Source organism: Lathamus discolor, chromosome 2, assembly GCF_037157495.1.
Source record: "Lathamus discolor isolate bLatDis1 chromosome 2, bLatDis1.hap1, whole genome shotgun sequence".
Classification (NCBI taxonomy): domain Eukaryota; kingdom Metazoa; phylum Chordata; class Aves; order Psittaciformes; family Psittacidae; genus Lathamus; species Lathamus discolor.
In genome coordinates this window covers 62157840-62179244 of record NC_088885.1, presented here as the reverse complement: position 1 = coordinate 62179244, position 21405 = coordinate 62157840, and the positions used below count along the sequence as shown (strand labels likewise).

Sequence of the window (21405 nt, the reverse complement as noted above, 5' to 3'; positions counted from 1 at the left end):
CTTTAGGGCATGAGTAGCTGCCAACAATCTGTCCAAAGTACTTTAATCTGTTTCTATGCTTCAGTTCCTATTCCATTTTTAACATTTGATTTAATTTGGACTTGAAATGTTTTGGTATCTACTTTAAGCCACTGAGTAATACTGATTCTATGTGATCAGCTACTTGTTTAGGGTACAGTGAGATATTATGAGTGTTCTGTGGTGGAAGGAGGAGGTCTCAACAAGCATTAAGCTCCTAATTGTATTACTCTCTATTACTGATGTAAAATTATGCAGTAAAATGTTACTAGAAAATTACCACATATTTAATTCCCTAATTATTTTCTTGTATTTTCTATGCATAGTAGGGTGACTAGTTCAATGCATGGTTTTTATTGGATTTTAGCAAAATAAGCAGTAACAAATAAATACTTACTATTTATTTTTTGTATTAAAAAAAAAATAGTAAGATTTAAAGTTTATTTGCAGGGAGGCTGTGTATTGTGCTACGTGTAAATTTGCCTGTTCCCACTGTCCAGTGGTAATGCATTTCCCTAGAATTTTAGGGCATTTGGTGGCTTGGCAGAGTTAGTCTCTTGAACTCCCAAATGGTTCTGCCAGTTTTGGTAAGCAGATTGGGAAAGCTGAAGGTGAAAATCATCAAAGCAGATGTCAGAGGCAGGGCAAGTCAGGCAAACAAACTGTATGTAAATTCAGAACTGACAGACTGTGAATATGTTGTTGAAGGCTTTGAAAATTAAAGACAAAGAAATTACTCTTGCAGAAGTTTGGTTCAAGAATTCCTTGCATAGAAGCAGCTTATAATGTTTCCTGTAATGTGTGTGTTCGTAAGATTGATGCCATGCATTACGTTTTTTTTAAGAAAGTGTCACCTTTTTCAAAATTATATTAGATTATTTAGTCTTGGGTTGGGAGGTTTTGGTTTTGTTTTTTTTTGTTTGTGGGGTTTTTTCCTTACCTGAAGGCTTTACTAGACAAGCTGCTAGCATTCACTTGAGAGATCTTTGTAACAATTGGAAAATACCTCCTGGTGGTCCTCATTTTCATTATGAAAAAGGAATTTCTGTATAACCTATGAAGTTTTGATTATTAGACCTAATGAGGATTGATCTTGCAGTAGTTTTAAAGTCTCAATAAAAATTTAGAAATGCTCCTCAAATCAATCTTAATGTATTTATAAGGATAGCTTGCACATCAGATTCTGACTTTCATGTGGGGCTTAAGGCGTGTGGCTGGCTGGAGTTGGAATGGAAGCTTATGTAGACTTGGAACTACCTTAATTGAGCAGCTCTCCTTCCAGTAGTAGAAAACCTAACATGGAGCAACCTGCCTTGTCAGGAGTAGGCAGTTGAGGGTGGCACAGGGTTCTCCATACAAGTGCTGTGGCACATGTTGCCATGCTGTCATTGCTCTTGGTACATGTGGAATTTAGCTGAAATATTTAACTACTTCAGTTACAGTTCTGATTGCAGGTGTTCATGTAGCTTTACACAGCCTTCCTCTGCCTGCCAATTAAAAAGAAATTAGAAAAAAAATAGAAATCCTCTGCTTTTTGCTGTAATGAAGACCAGAGAGAAATCTTTGCAGCTGGGTCTGATGCTTCTTCCCTGACTCCTGTTTGGTAAAGGAGAATGTGCTGATAAAATTTTAACCAAGGATTTATCCTCTTTGTTTTTCATGTGCCTATTGTAATCCAACAGTTTTGTGAGCTCCTTGGACTTGTACTTTTTCTGTGTTTAAGCTTTATGAGATAATAAGGCTTTGATTCCTGCTCCTCCTAATTTAATGGCATGTCCTTCAGGTTGATTACTATTGCTGCTGCTGAAATCTCCAAGACTGAGTGTGCTTTCAATGGATGCTGGTATATTTGGCTGTATGTTTTTCTCAACCTCCTCTGTTTGCTTGTGAGCTCTGCTTTCACCAGGAGAGAAAATGTTCCTTACATTAAGTACAGGGTCTCCTCTTTGAGGTGTATATGCATATGTATTTTTTGTATTTTTGGGCTTTAGAAATAAATGTGGGGAGAGTGAGTTCTGCTGTGCTGTCAGAGCTTTCAAATCAGTGAGCCTGTTTAAATCAGTCATCTTAAAATATTTTGAGTGCTTCGAACCTTTGCTTGTGGCATCAATGTTAATATGTGCTTTGTATTGGGATCAGAAAATGTATTGACTTGATCTTGATTTTTCTACTGAAATTTAAGTAAAAAAAAAGAAAAAAAGCTGGTTAAAAGGTCCTAATTTGAGATTCAGTTTCTGTTGTGATATTATTGTTTTGTATAATATAAATACTGCATATCTGACTGTACATGGCAAGAAGGAGCCGACTGAATCTTTAAGCAGTGCTTGCACTTGGAATAATTCTCATAATACATTTTAAATAAGAACCAACTTTACAATTGAAAACAGGAATGTTTTCCTGCGAGGGCCAAATGAGCACTGTGTGTTAGGGACAGAAATGAAAAATGCCAGAAGAATTTGGATGAGAAGAATGATTCAGATAATGATATCAAATCGGATGGTGTTCATGGAATACCTGTGTTAGACAATTTTCCTGTTTTAGTGGGGCCTTCAAATGGCTTGCAGTGGAGCCACTTTTGTGCTGAAAGACCTCTATAGTTGCTGAAGTTTCAGTTTCATCACCTCTACCTGTCGAGGTGTGCAGTATATTTTGTATCATAGCCTGTAATCTCAGTGAAATTAGCTTGCTGTAGTAGTTACACTAGGTAGGGGTTTTTCTCTGAATGTATTCCAATTCGTTCTTCTGGAAAATACTTTTATCCTTGATTCATTTCAAGAAAGGTGTATCATCTACTGGTTGTTGAGCAACATGCTTCTAATACTAATGTATGTAGAAAATGACTGAATGAGCAAAACTGGTTTACGAATGAGTAAGCAAGGCTGAAAATATTCTCAAGGTTCTTGGACTTTAATCAGGTGGTATGTTTGGATCATTCTTGGGACAGATCACCATAGGTTTTTCTTGTTCTAAGTGGTAAAAACAACTAGAATAGCAGACTAAGCAAATGCCCAAGCAGGGAGTACTGTCAGTGAAAAATATTCTGGTATAAAATGTAATGGTAAACTTGGCATCTGCCAAGTACACTACTGATTGTCCCATCATTCTAAAGAGGTATTCTGGCCTCCTTCACTTTTTTTTTTTTATCTTAACATAAGAATTGTTTTCAGTGTTCTAAGCATTTTGTGTGGCAGAGTTTTTCATTTAATCATTAAACTGAAGATGCAAATAATTCACATTATCTTTTTTTCTGTATTGCTGGGTTTCTCAAAAAATTACTAGTACATAACAGAAGAATAATGGAGCAAATTTATTAAATTGAAAAGATAATGTTTTAAAATATTCTTCTGTATATCTCAAGATAAATCAGTAGGTTAAAATTTGAGAGAATGTGTGAATAAATGTAGGGGGTTTTTGTTTGTTTCTTGTTTGTTTGTTTTTTAATTTGGAACATTGTTTGCTATACATAAGAGAATTCCATAATGTTTTTAACAAAAATAGAGGTGAAAATTCCTAAAGCGTACTGAATCAATATAGCAATTCAAAAAAGATGCAGTGTGATCAGGCTTGGATTAAAAGCATCTGTGTGCTTGTCAATAAGGAGCTGTGATGAGTTTAGGGGTATCATATTGACCATGTATTAATACATGGTATCCTATAAGACCATCAGTTGATTGTTTAGAATGTAAATGAATCTGTTGATGGATCCAGTGACTGATGGCTTAAATTCCAATTAATCAATTGCTTCATCGGTTTCTTAATTCAGATCAAATATCTCAAGTACACACAATTCTTTCATGGTGTTAAGAGAAATTAATGCTTTAAAACTAATTTAATCAGTCTTATATAAATACCACTAAATTTTTTGATTGCATCCTGTGTGATGACATTGTAATTTTAATGTTTGGGACGTTGCAGGTGTCTTTTTTTTTTTTTTCTTCTTGAAGCTATCATAATTGAAAGCTTCTTGTTATAGTGGTAAATGAAACTCTGTACTCCAATATGTTATCTTGGTGCTGCTATTCATCTTGTCATCAGTTTAAAATTTTCATGCACATAGTCACTTAAGTAATATAAATGATTTAAAAATTAAGTTGTAAATGATCTGGTGTTAGGTGTGCAAAGTCAAAGTCCATTTTTCTTTTGTTGGGTATATTCTAGTAACCCATCTCTTTCAATGCTTTTGACCTAAAGCAGGAAGGCTGGTAATATTACTAGACAATATATAGCTGCTTATGACATGCCCTGTTTCTCAGCGACCCATCAATTAATTCATCAACACTTGACACACGCTCTTCAGTGTGACACTTACACCAGTTGATCTTAATTTGATTGCCGTTAAAACCTTCCTTTCCTGACAACTGTTGTCAATTATACAAAATAAAATCAAGTATTCATAAGTAGGCTGTAATAGGATATAGGCAGACAGATTTAATAATTCAGTTTTGCTGGGGCTTGAAAGGCATTAGTTGTAGCTGTTGTTCTCATTTGTAAAAAATTCATTGGATACAGCTCTGGAGAGAGAAGGCAGACATAATTTTATTTAGATTTGACTGAGAAGAACCCAGACGTGTAGTGGTGGCTTAGCATTAACTCTAAGAATAACTGACATGAATTCTTATCAGTTACATATTACAGAAAGTAAATGTAATATAATTTTTAGGCTAGTTCAAGTGCACACACTCTAGAGTGTTTTTTTTATATATCTATAGAGTGTGGAATTCAACACTGCATTTATGCAGGCAAAACAATACCTTTTTAAGACTGGGGTGCTTGGCCTTTAATATGCTTGTAAAATACGCATATTCCTCCATATTTGCTATATACAACTAAATTGTAGCTGCTTCCCTTTGATGCATTTTCAGCACCAGATAACATTAAAATGTGTGTGCAGTGGCATATTTGAATTATACCTGTAAGTTCTCTTTAGTGCTTACTGACAAATCTCTTCTTAAGCTGGCTGATACTTGGCAAAAAAAAAAAAAAATGGAAGCAGAAATCTGTTCATTTTAATGTTCTCCAAGAGAAAGTTAAATGCATTTTTCAGAACTTGTGTGTGTTGATTTGGCTTCTTATATACTATACTGTGTATATTGACATTTGTAACAAACACCATGTGTGGTTTGACTCTTCAGGCTCTGTGGAAGGAATTTGAATGTACTTGTGAAATCTAAAAATGGAGACCTTTTTAAAAATAATTTCACATGTAAAGTGCTGCTTAAATAGGTGTAGCTGAAAACAAGATCTGCTGTAAGTGATTGCTCAAAGCAAGAGCAGAAAAAGTGGAGGAAAGAAGTGTGGAAGTATTTTTATAATGATGTGTCATTCACTTTGATATTTTTTAATGCTAGTTAGAATAAGTTGTTCCATAGGGTTTTTTCCCATGAATTTGGAATCCTCCCTCTTCCATCTCATCTGATGACTTAAAGCTTCTTTCTCAGATCTTTCTTCCATGATGGGAACTAGGAGTGAGGAAATGAAAACCAAGTTCTGGATACAGGGCAAGTAAGATAGTTTGGTTTCTTATATCAAGAAAATGATAATAATTTTTAACATTGCTATTAATCAAGAAACATGGGTAATTTTGGAAAAGACATGTTTTAAATATGAGCATACTTTCCCACCTTTTCTTTGTCAAAACAAAGCCAGAAGACTTCATGATCAAAGAAGAAAGCAGGGAGGAATGATGATGCATAATATTAAGAAAAAGCTCATTATATATATATATATATATATATATATATATATATATATATAAAATTGATTTTTTTTTTCTATTTCATTAAGAAGCTTCCCTTTCTGGCTTGGTGGGGTGTCCTTTTTATTTTTTTTCTTTGCACGCTTTTTAAGGCTAAAATATGACCAGTGTTTTCCAAGGACAGCCTGGGTTTAGTTTGAAAATTCTTGTTGAGGGTTTTTTTTCTTCAGGATTTCTAGAGGTACGCAGGCCCACAAAACCAGTGATGCACCTGGAAGTGTAAACCATTCCCAGAGGCATTTGACACGTATGTGGCCTGCATGTATGTTGTGATTAAAGCCTTAAGTCCAGCACACACTGAGTTAAGTAGGATTCTTCCTACTTACTCTGTATTGAGCACAGTACCTTTGTTTGACAAATCTAGGCCAAGTGTATCAGGGCCCTAAATCATTGCCTTCATAGATGAGCTTTTGTATTACGATTTCAAAACACCATAAAAGCTGCTGAAATAAGTGTTATTTTTGTTCAATATTCCATTAACACACAAAATAACTTTTTAAAAAGACGGGTTTTAATCTCAAAAATTTAAGATTTATTGGTACCTCAAATAACCATTAACAGGAAGTCTATTAACAAGTAGCAATGTATCACTACATTTTAAAGTTATGTAGTTACTTCAGGTTCTTAAAATGGTTTTATTCCTTTGTATTGCAGGTGCTGCTTTTCCACAGAAAAGCACTCTTAAATTCTCTAAGAATTTACTTAGACAGGCCTCAAATAGTTGAGCTTTTGCTAGAGTGCACGCAAATGGGATCATAGTCCTAGGAGTTCCCTAAGCATACAAGTTTCACAGTTTTAAACTGAAATAGTTTTAAAATCAGTTTGGTTGCTGTTGGGCAGCACCTTGCGTGGGCATACTCTAAACTGATTTATGCCTATCTTCAACTGATTAGGCTAAATAAATATTGTATGTTTGTAAATTATTTCAAATGTGCTTATGTGACATTGGCTCTACTTTTGGTAAATGACTGAATTCTTCAAACCAGTGTAATTTCCTTATCAACCCTAAAATTCTAGTTCACTCCAAAATTTCCACTAGAAAGAAATAAATTCGAGAGTTTCACAATGTTCACCTTTGTCCACTGATCTTAAATGACTCTGTATTGTTATAGGAAATAAGCATTTGAGTGCCATCACTGTACAAAGTAAAAGGTCTGATAGTCATTCTCCTTTTATATGTAGCCTTATGAATTACTTTCATATATATATATACAGCTATGCTTTTTTAAATAGCTGAGATATTTAATGACTTTGCCTTTAAGCAGTAGAGAACTTAGAAAAAAAAAATTAATTTGTGCTGTAAAATAATTGTCAGATTCAAGAGTTACCACTGCATTCAGAGGGAAAAGCAATTCCCGGCATCTGTATAGATGTATTTTTTCCCAACATGTTATATTCAGGTTAGAAATGTAAATGATTTTTAACATTTACCTAAAGCATTTAATTGAAGTACATAATGCAATTTTTTACTACTTTTTGTTTGTGATGGTGGGAAGGGGACAATGCTTCCAAGCATTTCAAAATGAAACACTTACAAATAGCTGTTTTTTCAGAGGACTTTGATTATTTGAAGTTTCATATACTGGTAACTCAAATACCTTCCACAAGTAAAGAAAATACGTCTAACTTCCATGCAATACGCAGTGGGAAATGTTTAGTTTTTTACAGGTCCAAGGTCTTGGTGGGAGTGAAGAGTTGTTTTTATACATGCTTTGTAATTACATGTTTAATCTCCTATGTTTATAGCTTACTTAAGCTGAGTTTAAAATCAGGACCTCACAGAATAATTAAAATTACTTAGTCAAATGTGCTGCAGTATTTGAGGAAGAGGATTGTATTGTTTCAGTTTTGCTGTTGTGATCATTATTGAAAGCTGACTTGGCAGAAGGCAGTCCTTTTCTCTGGATAAAAGGGGAACAGGCTATGAGATAAGTTATTGATGAAATTAACTGCTGAAGTGGAGAGGAAATGCAGCTGGCCAATACATGTCATAGTGTGAGCTCTATTAAATGAATATATGTGCAGTCAACCATTCACAGGAGCTACACTTGTCTTGAACTGCATTGATCTATAGTATAATTCTAAATGAAATTGATGGAAGAGAGCAGCCATTGACAGGAAGGGTAAAGAGAACCATGAAATGTCTTGTACAGGAAAAGTATGATGGAAAGTAGGCTCATTTATGCCATGAATAGAAAGTGCATTGGAACTGTGGTATTTCTAGGTGTTCCTAGGTATCTTACCCTTAATTATTAGGCAGTGTAAGTTGCTGGGTTCTTCAAAAACTGCTTTATAATATTTATTTTTTAAAAGAAAATCCATAAAGAATCCTGTCAAGAATTTAGTATCAGCTTCTCAAGGACTTTAGATACAGCTTTACAGCTTGCAGCTCTGAGCTTTAGGTGAAACTTAGTTGTGATCATATGTTCCAAGAGCTGTTCATGTGAACATTTAAAGTTGGGGGTTTTTTTTGGGGGGTGGTGTTTGGGTTTTTTTACTTACTATGTACTTGATATAAATACATCTGTTACATGAAGGCTGGTAAGCTTGTTTCAAGGCAGTTGTGTAAAAATGCTGCCTTCTAGTCAGATATAAGTTCAGGGGACTTCTCTCTCGGGCATATCCTTTCAGACGGTTAGCTCATTAAACTGCTTAACTTACAGGCCTTGATGAATAAAACATTAGGTTCTGTTAGATTTTACTTACGTCAGGGTCCACGTGTCCTATAAAAGAATCTTAATTTCATGTTCATTGGTAGGTGCACTTTCTTGATGTATTGCCTATTAGATTCAAAGCTTCTAGCACATAGTCTTCTTGTCTGAGTAAGAGGACTCGAACCTGGATAAACTCCCTTGGTAGTGTTTCCTTCAGTTTAATTGCTGCCATATTACCTCTAGTGATGAAAATACTTTGTTAGTTTTTATTGGATTAGTTGAACTATGGAAGGAATTATGGGTATATATGCAAGTATGTCAATATGCATTGTTTAAAATTTACAAATAACGAGAAAAAATCTATTTTTATTTCACACCTATAGCACACAGTTACAGTAGTGTATCAGTTGCTAGGCTGTAGCATAATGGAATTTGTAATGATTACTTCAGAAATATTTAAGGTTTCTTTTGCATAGCAATTGTGAAGAGTATTGCTAAAATTTTACCACCTTTTTAAAAGGCTTCAAACTAGATGGTAGTTGTAGCTAATTGCAGGGTTTTTAACATATTTGCAATGTTAGTGTGCAGTCTTTTCTGAATCTGGTATTAGTAACCTATGCATGACTTTAGACCCGATACCCGTCAAGCTAGCTACTGGGGCGAGAGTAGGCTTTGCACTGGTTTCAGTTTCCTGTTTCTTGAATATTCATCTTCTGTCTGTAAATCCTGCTGATTCTCTTCAGTATGTATCAGTCTATCATGAACTTCCCTTGTCTTAAGTACAGTGCATGTGTTGACAGACTTTTCTAGCCATGGGTCCTTGACAGTTATTTCTTTACAGTATAATACATTGGGACTCGTATGGTTTTGAATGGTATCCTTGTTAAGGCTTTATTAAAAAAAAAAAGTTTCAGAGAAACCAGAAGACTGCGAGCGGTGGAAGTTTGTGATGTCATACCAGCAAAGAGACAAGAATCACAGGCATCAGTTCGTTACTCTATTGTGTTGGAATTGTACAAGTGACACAATTCTGAAAAGAAAAAAAAATGAAACCTGTTTCAGCTTCAGCCAGTGAAGTTATTTCTCTTGCTTATAGCATTTGGAAACATGTTCAGAAACTATTAAGAAACTAGAAAACTATCACTCCCCCCTATTCCTAACAGGCATATTGTTAATTTTATCAGAAAAAAATTGCTATTATGTGATACCTGGAGCATTCCTGGAAGAAAGCACACATACATTGCAAAATCTGAATCTTTTTATATTTAGTGTGTTTCTTTAAAAATGGTTATAAATGTCTTTATTTTCACTTTTCTGGGTTTTTTTTAACCCAAACTGAATTTTTGAGATTAAAAAAACAGTGTCTCTTTATAACTTCAAGGTTCATGTTTCATTCGAACTGACCAGCTTGATGGAGAAACAGACTGGAAACTGAAGGTTGCTGTCAGCTGCACACAAAGATTGCCAGCTTTGGGGGTAAGCATTTTTATCTGTTTGCTTTTAAATTATCTTCCCATGTACGCATACATACCTCTTATGTAAAAATTGTTACTTTAAGTATTGAGAAATACCTGTCATCACAGTCTTAGCTTTTGCAATAAATAGATATTCTGAGGAATGAGAAGTTGGTTATGTAAATATTCTAGTTTTTAAATGAAAAAGAAATTGAGACAATTGGATTTTTATGTTTGAACTTAGTGGTTCTCATTGTGATCCCCACTGAGAATCATACTCTGCAGAGGGATATCACAGTTGTAGTGTTTTCAACAAAGTGTTATACCGCAAGGGCAAGTCATTCATGCCTCAGAAACCATTGATTTAATCACTGGCTTGGAGGCTTGTGAGACAGAAGTCTGCTCTTGGAAGGTAAAGTGTTTTTTGTTGTCAAGATGCTTTTCAGTCTGATTAGGTGCAACATGCAAGTTCTTGCAAGGAGGGCTCTCTGACAGTTGCCTGAATGTGTGTAATTTTTGTGTGTGCGTATGTGTTATGTCACAGGTAACTCTTAAAATCATGAAAAAGGATATATGTATGTGTGTATATGTATGCATACATTCAAAATAGGCATATCTACAAAAATGTATGTAGAATTGCATAAATGTCTCTTAAGGAGAAGCTGATCTGTGTCCCTTGTATTGGGGAAGCTTGCTATTTTATAGAATGGGCTTAGTATTAAGAGACTTCTGAAGACGCACTCACAGGCTGGTGGAAATTGCACAGAATTCCTGGTGTTTTGACACGAAGTCCTCTAGGTACAGCCTCTGTTCAGCCTGGAGAAGAGACAGTTGTGTGGAGTTGTCATAGCAGCTTTCCAGTATCTGTAGGGAGTCTACAAGTATTCTGGAGAGGGACTCTTCATCAGAGACTGTAGTACTAAGAAAAGTGGTAATGGGTTCAAAATTAAACAGGGGGAGGTATAGGTTACATATGAGAAATTCTGTACTATGAGAGTGGTGAGACACTGGAACAGGTTGCCAAAAAAGCTGTGGCCTGCCCTGTCCCTGGAAGTGCTGAAGACCAGGTTGGACAGAGCTTTGAGCAACCTAGTCTAGTGGAAGGTGGCCCTGCTTGTGGCAGGCAGTTGGAATTAGGTGATTTTAAGGTCCTTTCCAGCCTTGAACCATTCTAAGGGTTTTATTAAAGGCAAACTTAGTTTGAGTGGACTGTTAATATGCCATCTTGGTAGAAAAAGTAAGTGGTTATCTGCCAGATCTTAGCAGGACTTCAGCAGTTGTTATTCCAGAATTACGGAGTTGCCACCACACTAAAATTAGCAAAAGGGAGAGATCTGTTTCCTGTGTTCTTAGTGCTCTGGCTACTGGCTTTACATATGACAGGAGGAGGAAAGAATAGCTCAGTTTGGACTCAAAGGATTGGGAGTAAGGGACGGAACTGAAGTTTGGTCATGCCAATAGAGGTGCCAAGTCAGGCTCCAAGATGGGAGTTCTAGTGCAAGAACACACTCTAACAAGTATTCTGTAACTTGCAGTTGAATTTAATATTCATAGTACTGCTTCTTCTGTAAGTTTTTATCAGTTAATCATTGTCCTCTGTGGTTTCTCATGGGGAAAAAAAAAAATCTTGTCCATATTTCAGACAGATGCATCCATTTGACTGAGATTCACTCTATTTTCTGTCTTGCTTTAATGTTCTTGGTTTGTTTGTTTTTTTTTTTTTTTTGTGTGTGTTTGGGGTGGTTTTTTGTTCGTTTTTTGTTGGGTTGTTTTTTTGGTTTTTTTTTATGGGGGGGCTTTTTGGGGGTTCTTTTTTTTTTTTTTTTAATTAAATAATGCTTTTTAGAGTTATAGCCATGTCTAACTTAGCTATTATTTGTTATTTCACTTGTTCTGAAAGCATCACTGACTGCACTTGGCAAATACAGCTCTTTGTGCAGAGCACTGCCTCTTTGAGTTCTGTTTGCTGATTATAATTTCAGTGTTCAGAGCCTGAAATCTGGAGTAAACAACAATGCAAATGTTTCTGTACACTTTCCAGGGGAAAAAAAAAAAGTAATTTACATTGTCTTTTCCTTTTTTAAAAAATACCAAATCCATGTCTGAAATTTTCCCTGCTTGCTAGGAAAAAAGTACTAGAGCTAGAGCAGGGAATTGTTGTACTGTAACTTTTATATTATGTTCTTTATTGATAACAGATTTATTTTTTTTTAGAGTTGATAAATTGTTAAACATCTAGAGATATACTGTAAAATTACAGTTAGACCTGTGCATTTGATTTGCAAGAAGTAAGTGTATATATAGTTGTTTACAATGGAAAATAAATCGGAGGTGATTGAAGCTGGGCAGTCTGCATTTGAGTAGTAGAACATGCAGCCTCAACTTTCTGCAGAACTCAAAGTTTGCTTCAGGTGTCAGTTGTTTTGGGCATGTTGGGGAGGAAAACGCAAGGTATCACCAATAAACTATTCATGCATCTTGGAAACAGTGAACAAGAGTCAGCTGTACAATATAGTACCAATTTTTTCCTTAGCTGTTTGCACTTACTGCTGGTAATTACCTCTAACTGATCTGTGCTTCTTGCAAGATTTATGTTCTACCTCTTCATGAGCTGCAGGTAATAACCCGAGTTGCATCATCAGGTGCAGCTGGTGAAGGAGCTATACGCACTTAAAATTCCCCTGGCTACCCGCAGCAAAGGGAAGCCCCCAGGTAGCTTATGTGCCTCTGCCCTTTCTTGCATCACACAGTCACTGGTTGTTAACCATACTAGCCAAGACTTTGTCTGCACTAAGTTGCCACATCATCCTGAGTAACTGATTCTGGGTATAATGCTTTCTGCCAACTTAACTAATCTATCTCCCAGTTTCCATACTGTCTGGTTTGGTCAGAACATTGACACTGGGTGGTTCTTTAATGAGATCATTTTAAATGGCTGCTTCCCATGTGGTCTTGGATGGTTTGCAGTGGTCATGTCTCATCTGCTTCACTCCTGTGCCCCATCTGTCTGTGGAATATTTTGGGGAAATAGTAGCTTAATGTGCCCAAATGCAAACACTTTTTAAGGCATCCCCACATCATTCACAGAAGGTAATATCCCAGAGGCTGTTTCTGTTCCTGCGGAAAGCACAGTGTATTTCTTTACTTTCTGCAAGAACACACTAACCTCTCTGGGATGGCAATAATATGCAAGAGTATCATCGAAAGAAACTGCTGATGGACAGCTTCAGAAGATTACTATGAAACTGTAAGCAAGCAGTGAAATTTAAACTGACAAGAAATAGCATTATGGAATTATTTTATTGTTAAGCCTACTTTTTGCATTTAATAGTAGAGCTGTCTCTGTAGGCCCTACACATACTCATTTTCTTTAAAGTTAAAATTTAGTAAGCGGAATGATTTTTTTATAGTTTCAGTGAAAAGAATGGTTTTGGAGAAAAGTAAAAATAGGATACGCACTTAAAATATTTAAGGACAGTGTTTGGCACCTTTTGAAACTTTACATTCAATTTATCTAAAAAGGGATGCTTAAAATACATAGTTGAAGTTTCTTCAGCAGATAGTATTCAAGCTCTCTTGTATACTCAGTGTAAAAAAAATTTGGAGCAAGTTGATTAAACATAAGTATTACTTGAGAAATCCATTTAAAGTATACTTTTTCTAACCCTAGGCTTCTACAATATCCTCTGTTGCTTAATAAAACTGCAAAATCATGCAAGCTCCTGTCCAGGTATTAACTTTAAAATGTGTAGTCTGTTGCTCTGTAAAATATCCATATGCTTCTTTCTGTTCCTAACTTTAAAAACCACTCTTTTACAGTGATTATCTTGCTAACGTATCATGTGTAATAGGGGCATGAGCTTTTTGATAGGCTTTTTTAAGCAGAAAATTTGTGGGCTTTAAAGCTGTCTAGCAAAGGACTGAGCTTTGTGCTGCGGTCTGGGATCAGCTTGGGTTTTCTTTTCCCAGCAAAACGTTAGGAGAATCAAGACAGTGATCCTTCTTCCTGCTGAATAAAGCTGCTGGGCCGGGATCCTTCTCTGTGTTCACATTGTGTGCTGCACACGGGGGGCAGCGCATCGCATCTCACGTGGCGAAAGTAAGGCACTTCAGGGAACGTCTTTCTAAATGTTTTGCTTCAGCTTTTTTAAATGAAAAAGCTGTTTTGCTTTAAGAAATTCGGGAAAGTTAACGCTCGCAGACAGCAGCACATCATTCACAGTGGGGAGGGCCAGGTTTCTGACCGTTCCGTGTGATGCTATCAGACAGCGCAGCACAACGAGGGCGGAACAGGGCGCGGGGGAGCGGCCCCTCCGCGCAGCGCCGCACCTCGGCGGCGCCACCTGCTGGGTGGCCGCGGGCATAGCGGCGGGAGGGCGCCTTCTGCGGCGGCTGAGAGCGAGTCCCGGCCGCGCGAGGAGCGGGGTCCCTGATTGCATTTTTGTCATTGACAAAACTGGTTGGGTATTAATTGAAGACACCGTAAAGTAAATGGGTTGGGCAGGATATAGTTACTCCGCTCCTGTGATAACCCCTGCCTGCAATGTTGCATCAAGCTCTGGGGCTCCCAACATAAGAGGGACGTGGAGCTGTTAGAGCAAGTCAAGAGGAGGCCAGGAAGATGCTCTGGGGGCTGGAGCACCTCTTCTTCTGTGGACACAGGCCGAGAGAGCTGGGTTTGTTCAGCCTGGATAAGAGAAGGCTCTGAGGAAACTTTAGAGGAGTTTCCAGTGCCTAAAGGAGACTGACAAGAAAGCTGGAGAAGGGACTTTTGACAAGGGCAGGTAGGGATAGAACAAGGGGGAATGGCTTTAACCTGACAGAGGGCAGATTTAAATTAGATATTAGTAAGAAGTTTTTCACTATGAGGATGGTGAGGCCCTGACACAGACTGCTGAGAGAAGCTGTGGCTCTCCCATTTCTGGCGGTGTTCAGGTTGGACAGGGCTTTAAGCAACCTGGTCTAGTGAAAAGTGTCCCTGCCCGTGGCAGGGGTTTGGAGCTAGGTGATTGTTAAGGTCCTTTCAACCCAGTTCATCCTGTGTTTCTATGAATTATGTGGAGAACTCTTAAGTTCTTCTGGTCTGGTCCGTTTCTAAGACACAAAGCTTGTGTTTTAATTCAGTACTGCTGTTAAACTGGATGGAAGTCTCATTTGTATCGGTGGCTACAAAAATGTGTTAGGTTTCCAAGTTTAGCTGTATATGTATTTATGATAAACCAGCAGTTGGCTGCAGGGGTCTATTCACAGGGAGACCCTATTCAGACAGGTGAATGTGGGGTGCAAACTGTGGTACAGCAGTAGTGCTTTTCGTGGCTTCCAGGGATTCACCACACATAAAGCAACACCTGTGGCAGTGTCTTCTCCATGTGCTTGCAGTGTGTTTTCAACGCCGAGGCTTACAATTCATACTTGCATACTAAAATGTATTTGTAATGATTTAAGAGAACATGTGCAAGTTGATTATAAAATAGATTATGAACAATTTGTGTTTGACAGAATATGCTCTCCATAAACATAATTCGTTAAGATTTCTTTAGCTGTCTGATGTTAAGTCAGAGAATATTGGCACGAGCTGTCAGTTGTGTCATCAGAGCAGCACTGTAACCCTACCCACTGTGACACCCGGAAGAAACAAACCTGCAGACCTTCAGAGCTTTTCTTAAAGAACAGATGACACCACCAAGATGATCGGTACAGATTTTGTTGTCTTTCAGAAGCACTTAATGTGATCAAAGAATTAAAATTTCAACAAGTGATTTAATGTCAGCTGAGCAGCAAATATTGTAACACCTAGATTAGGTTTCTTGCAGTTTAATACTTATACGTGGGGCAGTCGTTCTGGCCAAACATGTGCTGTCAGGCATTCTTCTCTAGGTTGTGTGTGATCAACTAAATTTATTAACAGCAATGAGGTCACTGTAATTTTCAATAAATGGAGACTTGCTGATTTATATCAGAAGATCCATATAGCAGTAAACAATACCATTTACATTTAATTAGTTTTATTGAACCAAAGGCAGTTTTATTTGTAATGAAATACATGTTATGATTAAGAATGTATTTTAATGATCTTTAAGTAAGGTGAATAAATGTTGCCCTTGACCTAACAGAGGAGATTTTTCTGTTATCAATAACTTTACAGTGATTTTTAAATCGTGAAATGCAGAAGACAACATTTTCATTATTGTACTATCATCAAGCCATTTCCTGACTTTGTGTAGAAAGATTAAATGTATTCTTCTGAATTATTATTTTAAAATGAGATCATTAAATGCATATCAGTTTGTGGGGTTTTTTTTAAATCTATTGTTTTATTAAATAATTTATTTTTTATTACTCGAGTTTCAAGTCTTTCGTATAGTTTCTTTAATCTAAAACTGTTAACAAACCCTCTACCAGGTGTGTTTTGGGTTAGGGCTGGGTTTTTTCTTGGTTTTCTGTTTGTTGTTTTTGTTTGGTTGTTGTCATTAGTTTTTACTTCAGTAAGAAAATAACTGAGGTCATTTGCCCTCACCAGCTCCTAAAGGCAATGTAATATTAGATGCAGAATACTTTTTCAATTGAATTTATCAGTAGAACTATTTGGGTTCAGTGAACCAGCAGTTCAGTGCTGACTGTATGCAAGTAATTCTTTACTGAAGCTGGATTTCATAATGATCATACAATCACAGACTGGTTTGGGTTGGAAGGTACCTTAAAGCTTATCCAGTTCCAACCCCCCTGCAATGGGCAGGGACATTTTCCAGTACATCGGGTTGTTTAAAGCCTCGTCCAGCCTGGCCTTGGATCATGTCCCTCGTTAGTGAAATCATTAATAATAAGTGGTTGTGGGTTTGTTTTTTTTTTTTGTGTGTTATTGATTAGTTGGTTTTGGTTTTGTTTGTTTTATTTGTTTTTTGTTGTTTTTGTTAAATCCTTTGTTCAAGTAATTTCACTTCTTTTATATAAAGGAAAACAAACACATAACCAAACCAGATAAATCTTTCTGGCTCAGTGAGCAGAAGTTATATTTACATATAGTGTTGTGCAAAAATCTTGTGTCACCTCATAAAATTCACCATTGCAAGTTCTTTCAAGACATTGAGATAAGAAATTCACAGCTTCTGGGAAAGCAGCAGTAGGTGAAGGAACATCTTTGCAGCCTGTATTGTTTAATTTGGTTAATATGTTACCTGTCTTCTATAACTGTATTATCCTTTGTATTTCTTTTTCCTCCTTTTGTGTTATAAATCTTCATCTACGGTATTTTTTTTTGGCCAGAGAGTGATGTCCATTTGGAGTATATAGTGTGTTGGGCTACAGAAGAAAAGTCTATCTTTTGGGGTTTTTTTCTTCACTCTAATAATGAAAAAACTCGTCAGAAAGCTACGGAGCACATGTAATATGCTAGTATGTCTTTCTAATGTTCACTAATGACATGCCAATGAATTGCCACCTCATAGATTTCTAGAATACTCGTCCAGTTCTAGTTTGTGCCATTCAGGCTAATGGCACAAATGTGCAGGAAATGTGCAGATTTCAGTTTTTTCAGGATGGGGAGTTAGTTTTAGTGTTAAAATTCAGATAAAAGGAAAACATGAAAGTTTAGGTGTTAAATCAGAAATACAAAAGAAGTGAAACATAAAAAGACAACACTAAAGGAATGTGGTAGAAATATTTACATTTAAAATGTAACAAAGGAGAACATCATAGTAAAAGAAAACATGAAGGTGAGAAACCAGGAAAATGTATTACTGCATTAATACCAATATACTTAAAAACAGGGATATTTCTGCTTCCTTTTATTCTAATATTGCATCCCATTAGGGCATTTTGTCAAGAGAGAAGTTCTTCGTTGACGCATTTCACTAGCAGTTTTTATTGTGTATATGAGTATGTGTGTGGTATTAGTTTTCCACTGTGCAATACACTACTGAGAGACTCTTCTATTTTTCTTTGCATAATAAAGCACATAATAGCAAGGATTAGCTAAATTGTAGGTGATAACAGATTGGAAAGAAGTGAATGATGAAGACATAGGACACCACATGTGTATTAGTTTCATATGAATTATTTCTCATGAACCTGATGAAAGTAGGTTGGAAGAACAAGGATGCAATGAATGAACTTTGTGTGAAAGACTTCAGTAAATGGCTAATGGTTTAAGATAAATGTAATTTGTGAGAGTTAATGTTCAGATTTGATTCATTTTTTAAAAAGCATATCAGATTAAGTCTTCTGTTGTTTTTGCAAGGTATGAAGTGAGAGATGTGTGCAGAATAGAAATAGAAATACAAATTCATTCTTTAAAGAGCTACACTTTTTAAAAGTCAAACAAGTTTGATAAATATGTAATAGATTAAAAAAAAACATTAATTTTGATCTGGAAAAAGTGAAACCCATGATATTCAAAAATCGTGTAGTTAAATTGCATCAGAGGAACAAGAGGATACAAATGTGTGGGATTTTAAGATATTAACACAGGTGGACAGTTGCACTTTATTTTTGTAATGTTCAAATTCTGTAATAATAAAATGTTATTTTTGTGCTTGTATTAAATTATGATGGCATGCTTTTAAAAATAGCTACATTTGAGCCAAGGTGTGGCTATACTTCCATGATAGAGGCTGTAAAATTCATTCTGCTTTTGAAGATAGCACATTCTAGGTAGCATGAACAGCGTATTGTAGCCATGTAATCTGCTCCCAGAGATGGTGTCCGATTAGCCTTTTTTAGGATTCATCCAATAATAAAGGATGGAGATAACCCAAATAGTTAGGTGCTGCATACACTGAGAATGTAGACACTCTTGCATTTAATCAGATGTTACAATTCTTAGACTGACTGGGATTTACAATCAAGCATTTGCTCCTCCCCAGAGTAGAAATCAGATCCCTGCATGAGTGGTCTACTGTTGTTGAAATCTCTTAGCTGCTGTTGGTCTAAAAAGCACCAAGAAGTTTCCTTTTGTGATCAGGAAGCTCTTTGTAGTAGGCTTTTAACAATTAGTCGGTGGCATTCTTTCTGTGGAAGGTGGGTGTTTCAGAACAATTACCTGATGAAATAATTGTTTTAGAATTTTAAGGTGATCCTCTCTGAGCCTGTAGGGACAGCTCTTAAGATCTGAAAATAATCAGATTTTTTTTCCTTACCCTGTTTATACTGTAATGCCATCTTACATATGTAGCCTGCTACTGTAGTATCTAAGTATCTCTTATTTTTCTTAGTTTTAGGGTGGGAGTGTTCATGGGTTGTTTGCTGTCGTGAGTAGTAGTACCATATATATTAGACCCAATTTTACCAGACTGGTGTAGTGTATCCCTAACTTTAAGCATCTGACTAATCCTGTTAATGTATCCAGGCTTTCTTGAAGCTGATGGTTTCTTCTCATGGGTTGACTGCAGGTGTGCTTGAACATTTAAGAGAACTTGCATCCATTTCGTTGTTTCCTCTTGTATTCGGTTGGCTTTCTCATTTCTGGAAAAATACTTTGTTTCTAGTTTCATTAAAAACAAACAGGCAAAATAAACTAAACCAAAATAACACAAGCAAAAGAGACCCCAATAAAACAAGCAAAAAGCACTTTAAAAGAATATGGGGGGGAGGGGGGAATTATACTATTAAAATGGAACTGTGAAGAGAAAATAAACTAGATAAAGTTCTTAACTCATGTTATAAATGTAAAACAGTTCGGTGTTTGAACTGTCAACACATTTAGAATACCATCTTGGGTCTGGTTTCTTTGTAGCAAGATGTAGTGAAAAAAAACAGCATGGTTTTTAATTGGGTAAAAAGTTCATTAACTTAATTTGGGGGGTGGGGGGTGTTGGGGGTTATAAACTGGAATCTTTACTGGTAAAGATAGTAATATGTTATTCAAAATACGTGATTGAGTTGAAATAATAGTAAGTACATTTATTTGTTTTACAGGATCTCTTTTCAATCAATGCTTATGTTTATGCTCAGAAGCCACAGCTGGATATTCACAGTTTTGAGGGTACCTTCACAAGGGTAAGTAAAGTACCTAAATACAGTTCTACTTCTCTCTTCCGTTTTTCAGTGTGTAAGTGAAACCTATACTTAGTGTCAAAGTTGTATTGGATCTTTTTTTTTTCCCCAGCTATAAGGCTATTCACGTATGCAAACCAAATTTGATAATAGGAGTGTAGTAATTTCTGCATCATTTTTCTGTTATTTCCAAAAGGTGGCCTGCTGAAGTTAACCCTTTAAAGTAAGGTCTCCTAAGAGGTAGTGATTTTTTTTTTTCCATTTCCTTATAGATTTGTAGCATTATATTAGCAGATACAGTGGTTGTTTCATTTATTTTAGCCAGACTTGGTGTTAGTAGACTCATTCCTCTTGGTAGTTTGTTTCTAAAATAATTTTATGGAATTAAATACTATGGAGGTATAGAAGGGTTGTTTTGTTTTTTTTTGGTTTTTTTTTTTTTTACCCAAGTGACTCAAATTGGTAATAAATTTTGTTCAGTAATTGGAATTCGAGTTCACAATTCTAAATACACTGATGAATGAGATACTGCAGTTGGCTCTCAAAGACCAATTTATACTAGTTACATAGTTCATGTTGCCTACAAAGTAGATGTCATTTGCCCACACCTTCTAAAGCTGTAAGCAACAATGTTTGTTTAAACCTTATATTGAACAATTGTCCAAATGAAAATTCTGTTAACAGCTGTAAAACTCATGTTATTCCTGTCCCAGTGGCTAAGTGCATATTTTTCTAAATACAAATTGAACTCCTCAGAGCCTTTTTAACAACTCTGGTATGTGTAATTGAGACATTGGGAAATCATCACTAAGCAGTTGCTTCCTATACTGAGTTCTGTTTGTACATGTAATAAGAGGTGTATGATTCAAGCATCCCTAATATGTGTAAATAAGCCTGATTATAGAATCATAGAATAATTAGGGTTGGAAAGGACCTTAAGATCATCAAGTTCCAACCCCCCTGCTGTGGACAGGGACATCTCCAACTAAATGAAGTCACTCAAGGCTCTGTCCAGCCTGGCCTTGAACACTGCCGGGGATGGAGCATTTACAGCTTTCCTGGGCAACCCGTACCAGTGCCTCACCGCCCTTCTTCTCATTCACTTCTTCTGATGGATTTTATGCTTTCAGGTTTGCATAGGTGTTGTTTTAGCCAACAGAAACTGCGTTCCTTTCCAGTTTCGGTAGGAAGGGCATTTTAAACTAAACTTGAGTGTGCATGCATCTGGGGGCAGTGCCCTCAGATTTGGTTCACAAGGATGATGCTGTAGGTATTTTTAGATTTTATTTTCTTTTTTCTTTTCTTAACAGTGTACCTTCTGCATAGTGAAATGTTGGTTTAGGCTACTTGTTTAGCGACTTATCTTTCTGCTTCCTCTGTGAGCTCTTTCTTTGTACACTAAATCAGTTTTTGCATCTAATTTCTATTTTATGTTAAAGTAAAAAAAAAAGTGTGCTTAGTGATGCTTATGCATACATTTTTCCTACTTAAGCATTGATGTTCAAAGAATTCTTGCAAGGGTAGGTTGACAGGG

At 36.3% G+C, this 21405-nt stretch overlaps 1 protein-coding gene across 7 annotated transcripts in view; it reads left to right on the top strand.

Annotated features, from left to right (window-relative positions):
* The window catches only part of ATP9B (ATPase phospholipid transporting 9B (putative)), a 158000-nt gene that overhangs the window by 55418 nt on the left and 81177 nt on the right, over positions 1-21405 (top strand). For all 7 annotated transcript variants that reach the window (XM_065667199.1, XM_065667195.1, XM_065667193.1 and 4 more), the window contains 2 exons: positions 9809-9903; positions 19794-19874. In XM_065667199.1, coding sequence (XP_065523271.1) covers positions 9809-9903; positions 19794-19874 — 176 coding nt within the window. The remainder of the gene's footprint in view (positions 1-9808; positions 9904-19793; positions 19875-21405) is intronic.